The 20,147-nt window shown below is 29.8% G+C and overlaps 10 protein-coding genes across 10 annotated transcripts; 5 read left to right on the forward strand and 5 right to left on the reverse strand. All coding sequences in view use genetic code 12, as the record gives it.

The window, feature by feature from the left end:
- Positions 1–116: 116 nt before the first annotated feature.
- DFJ63DRAFT_311241 (uncharacterized protein) lies at positions 117–908 on the forward strand (the record flags this gene model as incomplete). The annotated part of the gene is made up of 1 exon (XM_064905723.1): positions 117–908. The coding sequence occupies one exon, from the start codon at positions 117–119 to the stop codon at positions 906–908; it is 792 nt and encodes a 263-aa protein (XP_064763247.1).
- A 72-nt stretch (positions 909–980) lies between these two features.
- Positions 981–2,584, reverse strand: PSA2 (Psa2p). The gene has a single exon (XM_064908918.1). It carries the CDS (start codon positions 2,386–2,388, stop codon positions 1,054–1,056), a length of 1,335 nt encoding a protein of 444 aa, XP_064763248.1. The 5' UTR covers positions 2,389–2,584; the 3' UTR covers positions 981–1,053.
- A 197-nt stretch (positions 2,585–2,781) lies between these two features.
- On the reverse strand, positions 2,782–4,329 carry REX3 (RNA exonuclease; the record flags this gene model as incomplete). Its single annotated transcript, XM_064905724.1, has 1 exon — positions 2,782–4,329. One exon carries the CDS (start codon positions 4,327–4,329, stop codon positions 2,782–2,784), a length of 1,548 nt encoding a protein of 515 aa, XP_064763249.1.
- An 805-nt stretch (positions 4,330–5,134) lies between these two features.
- On the reverse strand, positions 5,135–7,767 carry AKR1 (palmitoyltransferase). Its single transcript, XM_064908923.1, has one exon. It carries the CDS (start codon positions 7,565–7,567, stop codon positions 5,183–5,185), a length of 2,385 nt encoding a protein of 794 aa, XP_064763250.1. The 5' UTR covers positions 7,568–7,767; the 3' UTR covers positions 5,135–5,182.
- A 199-nt stretch (positions 7,768–7,966) lies between these two features.
- On the reverse strand, positions 7,967–8,662 carry DFJ63DRAFT_333542 (DUF4112 domain-containing protein; the record flags this gene model as incomplete). The annotated part of the gene is made up of 1 exon (XM_064907872.1): positions 7,967–8,662. The coding sequence occupies one exon, from the start codon at positions 8,660–8,662 to the stop codon at positions 7,967–7,969; it is 696 nt and encodes a 231-aa protein (XP_064763251.1).
- Positions 8,663–10,026: 1,364 nt separating this feature from the next.
- Positions 10,027–12,219, forward strand: DFJ63DRAFT_333543 (uncharacterized protein; the record flags this gene model as incomplete). Its single annotated transcript, XM_064907873.1, has 1 exon — positions 10,027–12,219. One exon carries the CDS (start codon positions 10,027–10,029, stop codon positions 12,217–12,219), a length of 2,193 nt encoding a protein of 730 aa, XP_064763252.1.
- A 2,036-nt stretch (positions 12,220–14,255) lies between these two features.
- On the forward strand, positions 14,256–15,434 carry DFJ63DRAFT_311247 (uncharacterized protein; the record flags this gene model as incomplete). The annotated part of the gene is made up of 1 exon (XM_064905725.1): positions 14,256–15,434. The coding sequence occupies one exon, from the start codon at positions 14,256–14,258 to the stop codon at positions 15,432–15,434; it is 1,179 nt and encodes a 392-aa protein (XP_064763253.1).
- A 708-nt stretch (positions 15,435–16,142) lies between these two features.
- DFJ63DRAFT_56629 (peptidylprolyl isomerase family protein) lies at positions 16,143–17,205 on the forward strand. Its single transcript, XM_064908921.1, has 3 exons — positions 16,143–16,447; positions 16,519–16,803; positions 16,874–17,205. Exons 1-3 carry the CDS (start codon positions 16,357–16,359, stop codon positions 17,011–17,013), a joined length of 516 nt encoding a protein of 171 aa, XP_064763254.1. The 5' UTR covers positions 16,143–16,356; the 3' UTR covers positions 17,014–17,205.
- DFJ63DRAFT_56630 (nicotinamide-nucleotide adenylyltransferase) lies at positions 17,206–18,329 on the forward strand. Its single transcript, XM_064908922.1, has one exon. The coding sequence runs from the start codon at positions 17,398–17,400 to the stop codon at positions 18,292–18,294; it is 897 nt and encodes a 298-aa protein (XP_064763255.1). The 5' UTR covers positions 17,206–17,397; the 3' UTR covers positions 18,295–18,329.
- On the reverse strand, positions 18,329–19,948 carry DFJ63DRAFT_338348 (uncharacterized protein; the record flags this gene model as incomplete). The annotated part of the gene is made up of 2 exons (XM_064908665.1): positions 18,329–19,799; positions 19,858–19,948. 2 exons carry the CDS (start codon positions 19,946–19,948, stop codon positions 18,364–18,366), a joined length of 1,527 nt encoding a protein of 508 aa, XP_064763256.1. The 3' UTR covers positions 18,329–18,363.
- Positions 19,949–20,147: the final 199 nt, after the last annotated feature.

A 20,147-nucleotide genomic window follows, 5' to 3' on the forward strand; every position in this document is an offset into this window, starting at 1 on the left:
TTAAAATATTTTTGTGGTGCAAAATAATACAAGGTTCATTTTTGCATCCTTTTCTTCTTTACTAGTTTACAAGTTTAGTGGATTTGACATAGTTCTCAATAAGATAAGCTTAAAAAATGAAGGTTAATGCAACTGTATGGTATTTGGTGTTATCTCAAGCGTTTCTAAATGTTGCCGCTGCTGCTGCTGTTATGGTTACTCCAAATCATCAATCTATATTACGAGATCAACCAATCTTACAAGTTTCCACAAAGACTCATGATCGACAACTAATTTACGATAAGTTACAACAAAGTTATCAACGATTGTTTGGATTGAATCTGAATCATCATGCTGTGTTACATTTAAGTAATAGTGATTCGATTAATAATGAACGTTCATGTTTGGAAAATTCTAATATCAAATACTATTTAAAGAATGTTCAATTGGTTAATCAAGATTTTGAAGCATCAGAATGTCGAACCAATCTTAATAATCAATATCAATCCATATTACAACCTACATTCAATGTTCATCAGTTTGTTCATTTCTCTTCCACCGATCAAATCATGAATCAATTACAATCAAATCTAATTGTGGAATTTGCTCATCATGATAAATTACAGCAATTCAAGTTCTTTCAATTTCAAGATTTAAATTATGATTTACAATGTTTGGTAGATTATAATCAATTGATGCAAGTAAAGTTAAGAGAAAACTTATTAGAAGCTAATTTAGAAATTGTTATTGAAGTTGCTGATACTTGTGGATTTCAAAAAATAAATGATTCATTTGATGGTATTGTACTTGAAAGTTTAAAAATAAATATCCCCATTAATGGTACTTTTTACTGTCATAATGGTAGATCGTCAACATGTACAAGAGTTAATGCTAATTATAAGAATTCAAGATTTAAATTAATATCTTAAGCAATCAAAAAACTTTTTTTTAATATATATTTCGTTATCTTTACTTCTGTATAATTTTATATATTTGAAATAAAACAAAAAAAATCAAACCAAAAAACATAGCAGAGAACAACCACTTTAAATTAGATAATTATCATTATCTTGTTCACATTATAATCTCATGTTTCGTATCAGATTTGATTTCCTTATGAGGCAAAACCACCGAATTCTGAATGAAAACTTGATTACTAACAGAAACACCCTTACATAAAATAACAATATTATTATCCAACTTCAAATTACTATTGGAAGTAGTATCAATGTCAGTGAGAATAGATGATTTACTTACTTCACCTTCAATTCTACACCATTTCCCGATCTTAACTCCTTCTGAAATAATAGCATTAGCAATATAACTATTATCACCAATAGTAACATTATCAGCAATAATCGAATTTTTTATTCTAACACCATTACCAATGACGACATTCTTACCAAATGAAACATAAGGACCAAGTTTATAACCCCCTTTTAATCTTAAATTTGAATCAAAAACTTGAATTGGAGGAATAATATTTTCAGTAGCTTTTGAATTTGAGGTATCAGATTGTTCTAAGAAATATCTATTGGCTAATAAAGCAGCTAATGGAGTTTTCAATTGATACCAGAAGCTTGTAGATTTAAAACTATAAAATTTCAGACCTTCAGTTTGAGGTAAAATCTTTAATACATCAAGTTCTAAACTAAGAGAATTTGGATTAACTGAATCATTTTCTAAATCATCATATAAAAATGCTTTTGATGCTCTTCTTTTACTTAATTGAGCTCTTTCTAAATATTTGAAAATATCCTTATTAAACACATAAATACCACCATTGATTAAAATATCATGAGTAGAATCTAAAGTAAATTCAGTAGTCGGCTTTTCAACATAATGGATAACTTCATTAGTGGATTTATTTGAAACAATAATACCAAACTTACTAATAACTTTTTGTCTTGCTTCTGGTTCTAAACTAGTTAAACCAATTAAATAATTATTTAATAATAAACTTGGATCAACTCCATAAATCACTGGATTACCGCCATGAGAATTATAAAAATCAAGTAATTGTTTAAATGGGAAATCACAAATAATATCACCATGAATAAAGAATAATTTTTCACAATCATCATCGAATATTTCATCTCTAAAATAATATAATCCACCTCCAGTACCTAACGTACCTGGTTCAGCTTTATATTTAATCTTAACCCAAGGATGAATGATTGAAATTTCATTGATATAGTTTTCTAATTGAGAAGTATCCTTGTGGAATCCAATAAGTAAGATTTCCAATGGTTCAATCCCATCTAATTGATTGATGAAGTTTTCCACAATATGAGAAATAAATGGTTTACCAACAATAGGGAATAAAACTTTGGGTAATTCCATTGACAAAGGTCTGAACCTTGTACCGGTTTTTTCACCTCCGATAAGGATAACTGCTTTAATAGTCATGATTACTTATCAATTGAGTGTTTGATTAGTTAAGTGATCAATCTAATGAATAATTGACTAAATAATAACAAACAACGCTTCAAGGACAACGAAACAAAAAACTTTAACCAAAATTGAAATAGGAGAGAGGTGGTGATGACTTCAGATTGTAAACCGTATGATGATTTTAAGGAGAGTGCCAAATGTGGTACAACCTAAATAGAAAATCTCCTCACTAAAAAAATATAAGGGAGGGAGGGGTGAGGCTGCAAATACGGGGGAACAGATCTCACTAAAAAAAAAGAGGAACAAGGATGATGATGAGGGTGGTTAGGTCACCAATGACACATGGGGGCGGGAGCTCTTGGCTTTTGATTACAATGGATTACATATATTAACTTACGTGTGTATTACTTAATTTTTATGCTCATTTTGCCTCTTGTCAAAATCAAGCTTTACAAAATATTTAACTATATCGATTGCGGCTAATGAATCTTCTCCACTATCATGCTCACCTGATTGAATAGTTCTATTGAGATACTTGAATGCAAGATCCTTTAAACTATGTTTGAATCGTTTAGTTGCAGCATGTTTAGGATATAAGATTGAAGTGTCTATGATTCTATGATGTATCAATCTCATTGCATTCATATCATTTTCTAAGCCATGACCGATTAAAATTGTATTTTTATTCATTATTTTACCTAGTTTATCGATAATTACTTGATCAAATGTAGGTGAATCTGCTGGAATATTTGAAACCCCTGACCATTGAGTATTAAGATCAATTATTTCTCCACTAACTTGAACTAATGAATCTAAAACTTCTTCACCTGTGAAAAAGTCAAGAGCTGTAACTCGTAAAAGTTCAAATCCTTTAGTAGTATATCCCATTTCGCAATCAATACCTAATGCAAAACTTTTTTCTTCATTGTCATTATAAATATCTTCGGTATCCTTAAATGGAGTTGCCCAATTCATTTCACCTGGATTATTCCAATGAAATACATGATTAGTACTTTTATTACATGGTTCTGATTCTGGATCATCAGCTATGGTCATACAACAATCATAAAATCGGATAAGTTTATCCTTTCTTCGTATTTTACCCGGATGATAATGACATTTTGTAGGTTCTAAAATTGTTCTTTTATCAAATTCAACTCCACATCTTTTACATAATCGTTTATCTTCAGGTATTATAGTTTCGGGAATTTCCATAATATATCCATAATCCTTTAATTTATCTTCAGAGATAACCAAATCATTAAGCATTTTTATATAATCATCTTTCGTTATTTCAACTGGTTTCTTTATCTTATCTGGATGTTGTAATTTATAAATGACTCTTTTAATAGTTAAAGCATATGTATGAGTGGAAGTCTTTGAAGCAACTTCATATTCTTCATCAATAGCCATTAATATTGGAGTTTGAGCTTCAGGTTTGTATTTCTTGATTGTTTCCACAAGCTTTTGAATATAACTCTTTCTAATTGCTAAACTTGCTGGTGCTGATCTTGATTTAAGTTCTTTCGGTAATATAAACTTTGGATCTTTCAATTTTTCCGTTGAATTAATCAAAGTATTAATTTTAGTTTGATATTCCTCAATGGTTGTACTTGTTTGTAGTATTTTGACTTCTTTCTCAATTGATTCCGATCTATCACCATTATAATTCTCATCTTTATGGAAATATTCAATGATTTTCTTTATATTTTGAATTCTAACATCATCCTCTATATGTAAATGCTTAGTCCTGATAGGTCTAATAGGTAAGTTTTCTTCATTCTTATGCAATTTCTGTTTCTTGAGTAATGGTTGATCAGATAAGGTAATTCGATTTACCATATTACTATTATCATCATTATGACTAAATATACAATTTAAAATCTCACAATTACCATGTTTCCTTATCTCAGGACAAGCTATATGACCGAAATATCCATTCTCTCGTTTAAACATTGCATGTCTATCCTCTAGATATGATGATTATAGATAAAATTACTAAGAATTGTCAGCCCTAACGATAGATCTGGGATACACTTTTTAGACTAGCAACCCCAAATCGTAAATGTTATGTCTAAAATTGATTTACCCGGACTATACTTGTATACAGGAACTGAAAATTTTTTTAAACTATGGTGCACAAGATGAGAAGAAAAGTATAAATAGATGCTAAAATCACATTAAAAAACTTTTTGTAAATTCCCTTCTTTTTCCTTTTCTTTGTCGACGTACTTCATAGGATCATTTCTATAGTTTACGTCCCTCTTTGACTCTTCAAAAGAGCCACTGAATCCAACTTGGTTGATGAGTGAGATACCCTTATACCCTCAAAGTGAGAACTACATATTTTTGCTTGTCTGTGATTCTTTGTTAATCCAGTCATCTATCATTATTGTTTTGCCTTTTGCATAATTTTTGTTTATTCATTGATTAATAAAAAGGAGCGATGATCTTTACCCTTTTCTTTATGCCTTTTCGGAGGACTTAGTCTTGGGTGGGTATAAGTGGCTGTCTGACAAGTTACTTTCAAAATAGGTTAAAAAGTTATTTATAACTTTTTTGACTTTGATTGACTGTAACTATAGTTAACCTTTGTTGCTTTCGTCGACCAGTACATATGTTTGTTTGTTTATTGATATCGTTTAGTTATGATTCAATTTTTTTTTTTTACATAGAGACAAAGAAAAGGAATATAAGAGAACTTTTTTTCAACTTGAAAACCATTTTTAAAAACTTTGTAGTTGCATCTAATTTACATTGATCAATGTTAATTATGAGGAAGTGTACATTTTCTTAATCTATAAACATATTAAACTAATTCATTGACTGGAGTCTTAGCAGGATATTCATATAATTTATAATAATCCACTACTTTACCATTCAAATTATTTTCACCTTCGATAGGTAAATATAATAAATTTCTAAAATTAACTTCATCACCTAAAATCCAAAAATCTAACCAATTTTGTTTAATTCCATAATCGGTTGGGACATTGATTCTATTAATACCAAATGGTTGAGTACCATCATGTTCTTCATCATCGTTGTTGTTGGTTGAAGTTGATGAACGTGAAAATATTGAACTGATAGTCATCTTGATCGTTAATACAAATTGATCAATTCCAATTAAATTTAAATAATTTCTAAGGGAATCATCATGACGATGAAATGGGGATGCACCATTATTTGAATCAGCAATTCCATCAGTTGAAGATGATGATCCATTAGCTTCAAATCCATTCAAATCTTTTGGAACGGTGGAATGATTAAACCTTGATGATTGGATTTTATTACCTAATGTAGAAAATTCCCAAGTGGTTAATCCCTTTGAAATTTGGAAAGTTTGTGCTATACATAAAAACACAACCCAAACATATTGTAATAAACACCAAATAACAAGATTGAAGTGGAAATGGTGTTGTTTGTAACCGTAACATAAGTCGTCGGATAAAAGGTAACAAATGCCGATATCTTCATCATCTGAATCATAATTTGAATCACCACTATCTTCTAAATAATCAAAATATTTACATGAAATATAAGTGAATAATAAAATCGATATGTTTAAAGCATAAACAAATGTCATGAATAATTTATGATTTCTAACTCCAATCTCATTATAAACCCAAGGACAATAATGATCGAATCGAGCGATTAATTTTTTATTATAATTAGAATATCTTGATCTTAATGGTTTTCTAATGAATGTATTCACACAAAAATGATCAGTATCGAATTTACCTAATTGAATTAATTGTTTGACTTGAGTTAAGATGATAGAATGATCAGTTGGAGTAGGGACAAAACCTGGATTTATAAACATAGCTTTGAAAAATGCCCACATGAATAATGAAATTAATCCACCAAGTAGTAATACCGGTAAAAATTGACGAAATAAAATAGCTGGAATCATTTTAAATATAAATACAACCACACTCCAGAATACTGTACCAGAGAAAATCCCCGCTAAGAATGGAGATTTGGCAATGGCTTTATCGTCAACTAAATAAATAGGAATTAAGAATCTTGATGTTAAATAAATAGCTGCCAATGCTATCAACACTGAAAAGAATAATTTAGGAATAATGAATCCATTACTAAATGAACAAATTTCAAATCCAATCGGTAACACAACATAAGGGATTAAAAAGGTGATGATCTTACCTAATTTTGGGGGAACAATATGATGGATTTTAGATGTATAATTAGTCTTTGGATCTAAATCAGCTTCTTTCAAAACTTTAATCCATGTATTAGTACAATTCATATCTTGAGCCACGCCGAAACAATCCTTATTCTGATCTGTCCTGGCATGAATATCAGATCCAGCTTCCACGAATACTTTCAATACACTCTTATACCCTTTCATGAATGCCCAATGAATTGGTAAGAATAATGTATTGTCCACTTTAGAAATATCAGCCCCGAATTTTAATAATGCATTGACAGTAAGGATATCACCTTGATATGAAGCCCAATGTAAACAAGTTCGATTACAATTGTCCGGTTCATCAATATAAATTTGTTTTGAATCAACACAAGTTAATAATAAATAAATTATTAATGTTATGTTTGAAGAATGAACTGCTAAATGTAAAGCATTGTATTGTTGAGAATCGACTAAGCTGGGATTAGCTTTGGTAGTTGGATTGGTTAATAAATAATCAACAATATAAACCAATCCATTTCTACAAGCCCAATGTAATGGTGAAGCTTTCAAATCTCCACCTAAATAATTTGGATCGGCACCATTTTCAATAAGGTATTTAACAATCGTCAATCGATTATTGATACAGGCCCAATGCAAACCAGTTATACTATCACTGAAAGTATCGTTTATACCCACTTTTTTCTCATTGATTAATTCTTTGACCAAAGTGAAATTACCATCTTGACAACTTGACATGAATCTGTTTAAATCAGGATTCAAATCGCGTTCATTGGGAGTTTCTAATTTGGTACTATTGACGGTATCCAAATCTTCATTATTGGTATCTAGGATAGCATCGGTTGATTTTATGCTTTCAACGTCGTCATCGTCATTAATATCTTGTTGAGATTCTGTAGTGCCATTCGATATTATGCGATCTGGTTGTGATTTCAAATCATTTTCATCCCTATTTAATGAATTGATATCGTCAAGAGGAATTGTTGTTAACTCAGAAGGTTTGTCATCATCTATATCATTCACCATCCTTATTCTCCAATTCTCTTCTGCTTAACTAGGGAAGTAATTGACAGTAATGAAAGATTAATTAGAGTTTTATTTATCAAATTGATACAGCCCTTTTAAATCACTTTTTTTTCATGATCAAATTTTACAGTTTACCTTCTGTTCCTGGTGAGTATTTTTTTACAGATTAGAAAAATTGCAAAATGAACCTGTAAAAGTATATTTACAATTTAAATTTTTCATTATATATATGTAATTGAATATTAAATTATACTAACTAATAAATAAATAAAGCAAAGGATAAACGGTCAATTCATGAATCGGGTCATCTCGTAAAAAGCGTTAAAGGGGGAATAACTAAACTAAACTGGACTAAACAATGGAATTTCTAAAAGTGGAATGGGAGAATGATTAATTAAATTAATTGATGAATTTATAATCGACACTCTTTAAAAGTTCAACTGGATTTGCATCAGAAGCAATTGATTTTCTATTATGAATTTCACTAATATAAGTCAAAGCAGTATCAATAGGTTTATCTACCGGTTCATCTTCAACATTAACCAAAGTTTCAGTTTCATCCGCAGTATCATCAACTGATTGACGACGTTCAAGAGTAATACTCTTTCTTCTACCGATTCTTGCTAAATGTCTATTTAAAACGTAGAAATTTCTAGCATTTGGTTTATAAATGGTTGAAATGATATCACCAATGATTGGGAAGAAACTAAACACAAAATTAACAAGAATATTAATTAAAAATATGAAATAAACATCATAAGGTAAATTATTATCGACATTTTTAGCTTTCCAAAGGATTAATAATGAAAGGTATAAATCAACTATTGGACCAACAAATGGAATTAAACCGATAATATGAGAAAATCCAAATGAAAATCCTAATACATTAAAATAACAATCAAAATTATGAGCTTTAACTCTAATATCAGATAAGATTTTAAAATCATTGTGACTTAAACCACCAGGGATTCTTCTTGGAAGTTCAACATAAACTGTTATCATTTCATTTTCAAGTAAGACAGTTTCATGAAATGGATCATCAATCCAAAGGTTATTGAATTGATTGTCATAATAAAATTTTTGTAAAAATGACATAATGTGTGGGGTATGGAGGAGGGGGAGGAGGAGGGAGAAAAATTAAAAAAATCGGAGTTGACCTCGAAGGTTAGATAGTAAAGAAAGTTAACCAAAAGGTGATGAAGATAAATGATAATCACTTAAAGTGTAGACCAAGATATGAAAATGAATATATAGAAGTAGCAATCTCAAACAAGAAAGAAATGAAATGAAATGAAATATTAAATCAAATAAAATAGGATCAAGTTTTATATATATATATATAAATTGTGGAATCATATGAGAGAAACAATACATTTAAGAAATTTTTCATGTCGATGGATGTGCTTATCCTGTGCTTATTCTAGAAATAAATAATAATAATAATCATAGTGAAATTATGGGATTAAATGATGTAAGATTTGAAACAAAGGCGCCGTTTAATGTAGAGAATGGAAACTGTTCATTTTTAAACCGGGTTGATTAACTATGCCTAGAATTTGAATCGTCTGATTCCCTGTTATAAGGTTAATAATAGGTGAAATATGGGGGAATAGAAAAGAACAGTGATCCCCTCTTTTGCTGCAGCAGCAGCAGCAACAGCAGCCTTCAGGAACATCTCCGGAAAGTTAGGTTAGGTTAGGTAGGGAGTGGACTTACAATGATGATACGATAGATTGATTTTATATTATGCTCATCTTAATATCAGTTCATAGAATGAATGGCGAATGAATGTATGACATTCTGTATATAACAAAGCATACCATTTGCTTGTGATAATTGTCAGTAGTTAAGGACTTAAGTACATAGTGGTGGTCGTTATGATCTTTTGTGTGGGTTGCCCAATCTAGTTATCGAGAGAATGACATGTGAAAATTATTTTACCGCCTGTCTCCCACTAAATTTCTCACTAATTAAATATTCTGTCTCACTAAAATTTAGGTGAAATAGTGCGTTTAAAGATCAATTTAGTGACACTCGTTTAAAATGCCATTATTAGCATGTGAAAAGGAAAGTGAGAATATGCTCTGCCCTGTATATTATGTGTGAGAGTTGGAGGGTTCCTTCCTGTTTAGGGTACCCTCCACTTAACTAACCTTAAATTGGTTAAATGTACAACCTGGTTACATATAATAATAATAATAACAAAGTTTACGGTTATCAAAATCTTACATACAGTCTGTTACATAAAAATATTCATGTTAATTTAAATCTCTAATTATATTCCGATTTGGTCTTACTATTACTGTTAGCTCTTAACTGTTTGGTTATTGCTCTTGGTTACTGCTCGTTGCTGCTGCTCGTTGCTGCTGCTACTTATTACTGCTAACACTTTGTGATATACACAGGTCACTTTATACCATCAATCCCCATCCATCGTTGCCGGTATTATACTATCTACCATGGTAGTTAGATATATGCTACGATCAGTGATCCATAAATTACCTTATTCTGATCATTTACCATCCATTGTTGATACTATTTTACTGGAAAATAAACCTAATAATAATAATAATAACTCCAACCCTACTAATAATGATTTAGATTTAAGTATAACTCCACTATCACCATCTTCTCCTAAAGAAAGAATTCATTCAAAACTTATTAATAATAGATCTACTCTAAATCCAGTTGATGAAACTGATGAACTTGAATATGATCGTCAACAACAACAATTAGAAGCTTTACAAGAAGTTGAAAATGAAGATGATCTTGAAGGTGGTGGTGGTCATCTTCTTAATGAAGATTATTTAGATGATGAATTAACTGCCGTTAATTATTTAAATTATGTTGATACTTGTGAAACTATCCCAACTTATACCAATTTAGGAATTAATAAATTAAGTGGTAATCGATCAGTATTAAATACTCATTCTAGAAGAGAATCATTAAATATTAATCAGAATCAAACTAATAATATCAATCCTCCTCAATTACTTCAACCATTCCCCGATAATGGTAGTACCACTTTAATTGATTCAACCAATTCATCAACCGTATCAAATGGTAAATCAAAACCAATTAAAGATAATCCAAATCAATCTATGGAAGAACGGAATTTACGTATTAAACAATATTTAAATGATCAAAATACTAAATTTGATCAATTAATTAATAATAATTTAAGTATTGTATTTAAAGATTGTCCTCCCAATGATAATAATCATGATTTAGAAAGTGTTTACAGTAATCAATCTAATTATTATGATTCGACTTATGAATTCAATAATAATGAAGAAGGAGAATCGGATCAATCATCATCTCAATCACCTCAAAATAAACATCATAGTTTAATGTATTATGTTTATATTAATACTACTAATAAGTTATTATCTAATGTTCCATTTGGATCTTATTTGATTAAACGAAGAAAGATCTCCTTACCTTTACCATCATTTGTTAAAGGTACAAATGATGATGCTAGTAGTAGTAATGCTACTATGTCTAATATGTATAAGACTCCACCTATGTCAACTACTGATTTTAATGACCAACTTGAAAATAAACCAGATCAAGATCAAGATGTTGAAAATCAAATTGAACCAGGTGAAGATGAAGAACAAATGGAACAACAAGTGTTACAAGGGTTAAAACTTGAATTGTTTCTTGATTCCTTAGATCAACAAACTAAATTGACATTATTTAATCAATTACAATCTGAATTTACATCAACTAATACCAATACTAATATCAAATCTCCTCAATCAAGTAATTTCATCGAGATTAAATATAATGAAGATGATATCTTTTTAGATAAAGTTCAAACCTTCTTATTAATTTCCGTCAAGATATTCATCACTAGTTTAAAATTATTCATTCCTATAAGTCAATATTTATATTATAAATTCAAGAATAATCAACTTTATATTTTTAATAATCATAATTTAATCATTTTATTTAATAAGATGTTAAAATGTATGGATTATATCGAGACGAAATTAAATATGAATGATGAATTGATTGATAAGATTTATAATCAAGAATATATTGAAAAAGAAATGAAATATAAATCCAATAATCAACAAGTGCAACATAATCCCTTGCATGTGAATTATAATAATGTTGAAGGTGGAGGTCAATCTAATGGTGGTGCGGGTGTTCCTCATGAAGAACAATTTGATGAGATTTATCAAGATTTATCATTGAATTTATCCAAGTTTATTAATGATCAAATTATGGAAAATATTATTAATAATGATAAATTTAATATTATTAATAATAAATTTGATGAATCACTGAATCTTGATTCAATTTGGAGGAAATCAATCATGGATTATTTAGTAGCAAGGTACTTGAAGTCTAATCAAACGTCTAGTTCCACTGCTCCTAAAAAGAAGATCCCTCCACCTCAACAATTATTAAGGAAAGATCCAAATTTAGTGAAATATTTTTCCCCCAGATCTTCAAGTCCAGCAACTGGTGGTGAATCAATGATAGGAGCTTCATCCCCAACTCGTCCAACATCTTCAAACTTAAGAGGTAGAACTAATCCTCATCCCTTATCAAAGAGTGATTCATCCTCTAGTAGTGATGACAACTTGAATGATATGTCAGTATTTGGTATTGCTCAACAATTTGCCAGTGAACTTAATTGAACTGACTTTAATAGCTCTATTCGTAGCATTTTGACTTTAATTTATCTTTTTTGTTTCGTATAGATATAGGCTGGTCCTATTTTGATATGTTTATCTATACCTATTTATTTATTACTTAATTAAAAATCATTTCTAACCTTATTTATTTAATATATTATTTATTTCGTTAATTTTCGCTTTAAATGTTGCAAAAAAAGTTATATTTAAAATAAATGTAGATATTAATTGGGAAATCATCCAAAATTTGAAAATACTTTGAAATTGACATTTTAAAGTCTAATTAACGAGAGGAGACAGTATAATAGTACTTTTACTTACTCTAAACTCATTAAATATCATCATAAACTCCTACTTTACTATTAAAAATCATGTTATAAAATGATAAACCACCATACCGCACTATTAATAAATAAATGCTTATGTCAAAAAATGGAATTTGGTTTTACGAGTAAGGTACGAAAAGTGTCCTAATAGAAAAGAGGTTTGAAAAATGATTTAGTTCACTTACATAACAGGATGAATCATAACACTACCACCCATAAATAAAAACATAAACATAAACAAAAACAAACATTATAATGTTATCATTATGATGTAATAGTAAGTGATTTAGGTTAGAAGGGTAATAGTAATAGTAGTTGATAGTAGTTAATAGGAATAGTGGAATGAGGTATGGGACGATGGATATGGGTGGTAAGACTAATAGATTTCTTACATCATAGAGGAATTAAACTTACTATCTACAGAGATTAAATTTCAATCTATTCAATTTCCAATTAAGTTGAAACCACACACGTTTGTGATTAAGAAGATAGAAGTGAATGTTTTTAAAGATAACAACAATAAAACGAGATAATGCACGTTTGTTTGTTTGTATGTATGTTTTGTTCTTTAAACTCATAGCTGTCAACATGTTCTACTATGGTAAATCATAATGTAATTAGAATGTTTCTATACACTTGCTGTAGTAATTCTTCCTTCTTCTCCTTCTACTCATAAAATAATCGATTTATTCCTAATTAAGAAGTTGTTGAGCAATGCACACGACCCACAGATTTAATCTAAAAAATAAATTATAAGACCTCATTTATTAGGACATTTAAAAAAATAGGAGTAAGTAATCCGGGTAACTAGGAACTAGTTACCCTACCGTGGTCCCCATACTTAAAATCAAAATCCACCAATCAACACGCCGTCGTGTCTTTCAGTCAATGTCATAGTTCCTATCCATCGCTAAAAATAAAAATCTAAAAATTGACCCACCTCTCATAGTAACCAACCCCCTTTCTACCCGATTTTTACACTATATATATTCCAAACCCCTCTCAAAAAGCAATTCTTTTTTATTCTTTTGAATTCTACACGCCCACTTTCCTCATCCGCACCCCCTTTCATTTTTTCATTTTCAGGATTCTTTTTGTTTAAATCGAAAATTTTAAAATTTAATCATCACTTTTTTTTTTTCGTTTTAACACCTCCTTTTCCCTTCCACTAACTTTTTTTTTTTGTTGCCTTTTTACTAAGCATAACAAACCTCCTTAAGTGAAGAAGGAATCCAACCAGTGTTTACTTTATTAACACATACCCCCCTCCTCCTAACTCCAAATACTCATCAAATCTACTACTACTACTATCCCACTACTACTTTATCAACGTTTTGGCCTGACTTTATTAGAACTTTATCCCTCTAATCTAGCCAGTGTTAGTTTTCAAAGTTTTAGAAACAGAGAGAAAATTTTTTTGCCTTCCCATCATCGTTTTCTCGATTCTGATTGGCTCACTTTTTTCTTTTTTTTTTTTGTTCTGTATTAAGTGTTTTTTTTTTAAGTGACTTGCTGTCCACTTTAAAAAATTAGTTTTGGACATCCAAACATCTACCACATCCTTACCTCAATATTTTAATTTTTCTGACACCTTGATTGGTTGCCCTTCAGAGAAAATTTAAAATAAAAATCCCCGAAAGTTTTGGTGCATACACGATTATCTCGTTGTATACAGGAAATATCATTTTATAATAATTAATACTATTATCCAATATGGCTTTATGTTCTCAAGCATTTAGTACTTCTACTAAAAGAAGTTGTCATTTTAACGCCGATTCTATCCATCCTATCAAAAGAATTTGTCCATCCTCATCATCATCTACTACTGTTGTTGCTGCTGCTGCTGCTGCTAATATTGCTACTTCTAGTTCTTTTACTGCTGCTCCACGTCGTAAAAAGTCGGTTTGCATCTATTCATCTTCTGATGAAGAAAATGATTCGGCTGATGAACAAAGATGTTATAATGCTGATCAAATTAGAGCTAAAAGAAGAGCTTCTAGTCGCATTTCATTCTCGATGAATTCAGAATTATCAAGAGCTATTTCTAAATATAGTGACGATGAAAGTGAAGATGAAGTTGATGATAAATCATCTTCAATGGTTGCAGCTGTTGTTGCTAATCATTCTCGTCGTAATTCAAACCATATTAATGAAGTTAGTAATGTTGATTCCGATGAAGAAGATAATGTGTTTGATAATTTGGATTGTAAATTAACTTCAAGTCCAATTTCAAGTCATCTTTCATTAAATATTATTAATCATACTAATAAAGGTGGATTTATTCAAATTTCAGATAGTTCTAAAAGTACTGGATCTTGTTCAAGAAGTAATGTTCCAGATACTGATAAATCAGCTAGATCACGTTGTTTTGATTATTTAGTTGGTGCTATTGATGAAGCTTGGGCAAGATACTGTGATGCTTCAACTCATGTTGAAGATGAAACTTATGGTTATGTTACTCCAAATTCAGTAGCTACTGATGAAGAAGATGATTATCTTAATAATTCAACTGATTTCACTGATTATGAAGATTCTGATTTTGAATTTTCCAATCATCACAAACAACAACAACATAATCATCACCAAATGCAATCTCAATCATCAGCTCGTCCATCGATGAAACCTACCATGTCAATGACTTCCAATGTTTCTTCATCCAAACAAGATCCAGCTTCATGTCAATTACTGGCCTTGAAGGATCGTTTAACCAAAGCTAAATATTATTTGCAAGATTTGGTTGATTCTGAAGATGGAGAAGATGTTAACTCATTTTGGAAACGTTGGGATATGATTAAATATGCCACCATTGAATTAGTTGAAGATGATGACGATGATGAGATTGTTGAAACTACCATTGACGAATTAGAAAATGGTCGTTTATTTGTAAATTAGAAGAAGATCCACATAATGTGGCAACACAAGACTACAGCAAAAAAAAATAAAATATATTATCAGGTACCGCCATCATAACAGTATCATTATCAAATCAAATCAAATCACATATTATTAAAGAAGAGGTTTCTTTTTGTTAACCGGTTGACAATCAGTTCTTATCTTTTCAAATTGCTATCATTTTTTTTATAATCACTACTATTATCAAGTATGTTGCAAAAAAGCAAGCTATAAAAAAAAAGAAACAGAAGATGAAAGAGAGGCAAGTATTCGCACCCATTAACACAAGTTGCAACCAACTACACCATACCACAGCACACCACACACATAGATATCATTTTCCAAATTTGCTTGCTTTTATTTTTTTTTCATTAGTTGAAGTTTTTCAAAAAAACAGGTTTAAGTTCATTTTATTATTATTATTATTACTACATTTTTTCAAATTGGGTTCAGTTGATTTTTTGAATTTTTGTTCTTTATGTCATTATGACTAACGCTAAAGAAGACAATTGGAACTGTTAAAAAATATGGCAAAGTTCCTTTTAGTCTGTCTTTATTTATGGGTATGAAATTATTATTTTTATTTTAAATTTTATTTTTGTAAATTATTATTTTTAACATCATCATTATTATTTATCACCAATTTTTATATATATATCAAACACACACACACATCTTATAGTTTAGTTTAGGTCAAATTTATATACTTGTATCATAGTTGAAAATACTTTAAATTTTTACTTGTAGAATTCTGCTGTTCATGCTGTGGCTATTGGTAAGACTTTTGCCGCGCGTAGTTAAATACGTTTCAATTTTGGTTTTTGCGAGGGATTGAAAATTAAGTTCGGTGTTCATAAATTTTTCAAATGGACCTTATTCTTTATCATCAAACTTACATTCAATCGACTTTAATACAAATAAGATGAAGGTAACATCCGTCGTAGCATCTACTGCTATCTTAGTCTCCCAATTGTTTGGGTTAACCAATGCTGCCATTGAAGGCTTACAAATCGGTATGTTCTCAATATGATCCATATCTCGTTGCCCTCCGCTTAATACTAACCTTTTCCCCTTTTTTTTTTAGAAACTCTTGTTGCTGTCCCTCCAAAGGAATGTTATGCTACGGCTGAAAGTGGTGATTTAATCAGTGTCCATTATACTGGTACTTTAGATGATGGAACTGTTTTTGATAGTTCTTATCCAAGAGGTCAACCAATTGTGTTTCAATTAGGTGTAGGACAAGTTATTCCAGGTTGGGATCAAGGTTTAATTGGAATGTGTGTTGGTGAAAAGAGAAAATTAGTCATTGCTCCTGAATTGGCCTATGGTGATAATGCCATTGGTCCAATTCCAGCTAAATCTACTTTAAGTACGTATAACCAATCTATTATCTTAATATTTTTCACTAAACAAAGTTTACTAACATTATATTTTTTTAGCTTTTGAATCTGAATTAATTCATATTGCAGGTAAAGATCCAGTCGAAGAAGAATCTGTTCCAGATTTAGAAGAAGACGACGAAGAAGCAATTGAAGAAGAAGAAGAAGAAGAAGAAGAAGAAGTCCATGATGAATTATAAATAATATCATTACCTCCTAACATAGAACAATCATAAATATATTACTTATCCGTGATCCTATTCTGCAGATCATCAATGTTATGATAACTTTAGAATGACTCTATCCTGTAGATTAAGGTCTAACATGTAGATATTAACAATGACTTTTTGGTTTATCAAATCGTATTTGGAGTCATCAAAATCGTGATTATTTTTGTGGGATGTTTTTTTTCTGTTGTACCTGATTGTCCCCATACTTTTTTTTTTGAAGGCATCAAACCACTTGCTCTTTAATGTACTTATATCATCATCACTCATCCTTTATTCAATTGAATATCGTAAACTCTTCAATTGTTCTTTAAGACAGTACTCGTTATACTCAATAAGATATAATCTACTCAAACTATGGCTACAACAAGACGGTTTTATAAACCATTACATGATTTCATCAACTCTTCAGCTGACTTTAAAATCATTTATACTCTAGCTAAACATGATAATTCAGACATTGCAACTCCTCATTCATCGATTGTATTACCAACGACAAGAAGAATATGTGTGCTTGACTCATCATTCAATCCTCCTCATCTTGGACATTATGCATTGATTAAAGAATCCCTTAACCCTAATCATTATTATCAAAACACAACCAATATCAATGATCATAGTATCGTTGAAAAAGATGATGAAAAGGCTATATTATTATTATTATCAGTTAAGAATGCCGATAAGATAAAACCCGTCCCAGAATCATTTGAAAATAGATTGGAAATGATGTATTTGATGATTCATGATTTATCTCAAAAATTCCCCCATTCAAAATCAATCAGTATAGGATTAACCAAACATGCTAAATTCGTCGATAAATCAATATCAATCTTAAATTATTTACATAATGATAATGATTATACCGCAACTTCTCATATAAAATTAACTTTCTTAGTAGGGTTCGATACCTTGATAAGAATTTTTAATCCAAAATATTATTTACCTGATAAATTATCAACTTCTTTAGAAGAATTCATGGCTTCAACCGATATCTTTTGTTTAACTAGAAATGATAATTCAGTATCGGAACTAGATCAATCTACCTTTGTAGAAGATATTAAAAATGGTAAACATGTCGATATCCCATCTCATTGGTCAAATAATATCTTTTTAATTAATAATGGTGATAAAATAAGTTTCATAAGTTCATCAAATATAAGATCAAATATTTTATCAGGCTCAAATAATTGGCATGATAAAGTTATTCCTGAAATTAAAGATTTTATAATTAATGAAAAATTATATCATCATTAATAATTCATTTACAAAATTCTTCTTTTAACTAACTAAGTAACTAAAATATATATAATATCCTTTCCTCTTCTAATATAAGAGACTAAGAATTGTAAAACCAAAAATCAAGAATTTACTAACTGAAACAGTCGATGCTGAAGATTTATATTGAGTAAATGGAGTTTGTGGTCCACCACGTTGATTTCCATATTTTTGAATACCATTTGCATCAATATAATGACTATTATTATTATTACCATTATTATTATTTCGATTACCACCATTAACACTAGGACCTCCTTGTTTTGAATCAATATCTGTAGGGGTATTAGAAATAATCTTTTCATTATGAGCATTTATACATTCAATCTTTCCACCTCTAATGACATTACTTACATCACCTTTTGACCATTTACTACAATCAAATGAAGTTGAAAATGATTGAACCAAGGCACTACCTTTAACCAACTTTAATTGTTTAAGACTAGTATCTTTAATAGGACCAACTAATTCTAATGCTCCTCCAATAACATTTAATTTTGGGAAAAAATTAATCTTATCAATATTTGAATTATTAACAATTATTAAACCTCCACCAACTTCATTCAAAGTTGGAAATTCAACATGATTTAATTTATCATTCTTAGATAAACTTAAACTACCACCAATTGCTTTTAATTTTGGTAATTTCAAATTAGAAAAATGATTATTAATCATACTAACTGAATTATTAACTGATTCTAATGAATTTAAATCAATTTGAAATACATCATGAATACTCATATTATTGGTAGATTTTAATTTGGGTAAACTAACCGCAACATCAGCTGCATTGGCAGCTATATGTAATAAACCTTCAATTGTTTCAACATTTGAATTAATAATATCAAGAAATCTATTATTATTTATATCTAAAGTTTCCAATCTATCAGCCATAAAACCTGAAAATCCAGTTAATGAAGTATCAGAAACAGTTATACTTTCAATATTCTTAATTTCATTACTAAAATGAACATTACTCAAAATTGGTAGCACTCGCCAATCAAGAGCTCTAACTGATAATAAGGATGGGAAAGAAACTAATGAAAGTGAAGTTAATTCTCTTAATACAAAACTTTTTTCAACTGTAGTAAGACTTGGAGCTTCAATTCTAACTAATTCTGGAGACTTTCTAATGATGATATTACCAGTGACAGTTTCAATATTTCCAAATGTAAGTAAAGGATGTTTATATTCATGAACTTCCAAGTCTCCTGCGAGAACACGACAATCAGCAATATTCTGAATATCATTTGGACTCCTTATGACATGTTTGGCATGTTTACATTTCTCAGGAACCTCTTCTTTTACAAGTTTAACTTTTGGAGTTTCTTGGGGAATTTCAATTGGAATTGGGGTTTCACTTGGAGTAGGAAGATTTTGAAATGGTGATGGTACACTTCCTGCAACTTTATTAGTCTCATCCACTGTATCTAATATTCTTGAACTGACGAGAGTGTCTTGTTGAACATGAAATCCTTTTGCAGCTGTTAGTAAATTTAAACTTTGTAAACCTCAAAACAAATTCAAATTGGTATTACCTACTTTTACCTTCAGCGTGAGGAAGTACAGCTAATGCTTTTTGAACTAAGACAACAGACAAAGCCAATGTAGTTAATGAAACGGGAAGATGCATTGCTGAAGTTTTGATAGATGGATTGATGATTATCAGATACAAGTTGAAGATGATAACTTTTAACAAAAAATGAAATAGACGCTGTTGCTGCCAAAAAAAATTTATTGTGATACTTTTTTTAATTACTGCGAATTTGTACATATTATAAATTAAACAGATTTCATTAGACTATTAAAATTAAAAAAAATAAACTAACATG

This window comes from Scheffersomyces coipomensis, assembly GCF_036884675.1.
Source record: "Scheffersomyces coipomensis strain NRRL Y-17651 chromosome Unknown DFJ63scaffold_2, whole genome shotgun sequence".
In the NCBI taxonomy this organism is placed as follows: Eukaryota; Fungi; Ascomycota; class Pichiomycetes; order Serinales; family Debaryomycetaceae; genus Scheffersomyces; species Scheffersomyces coipomensis.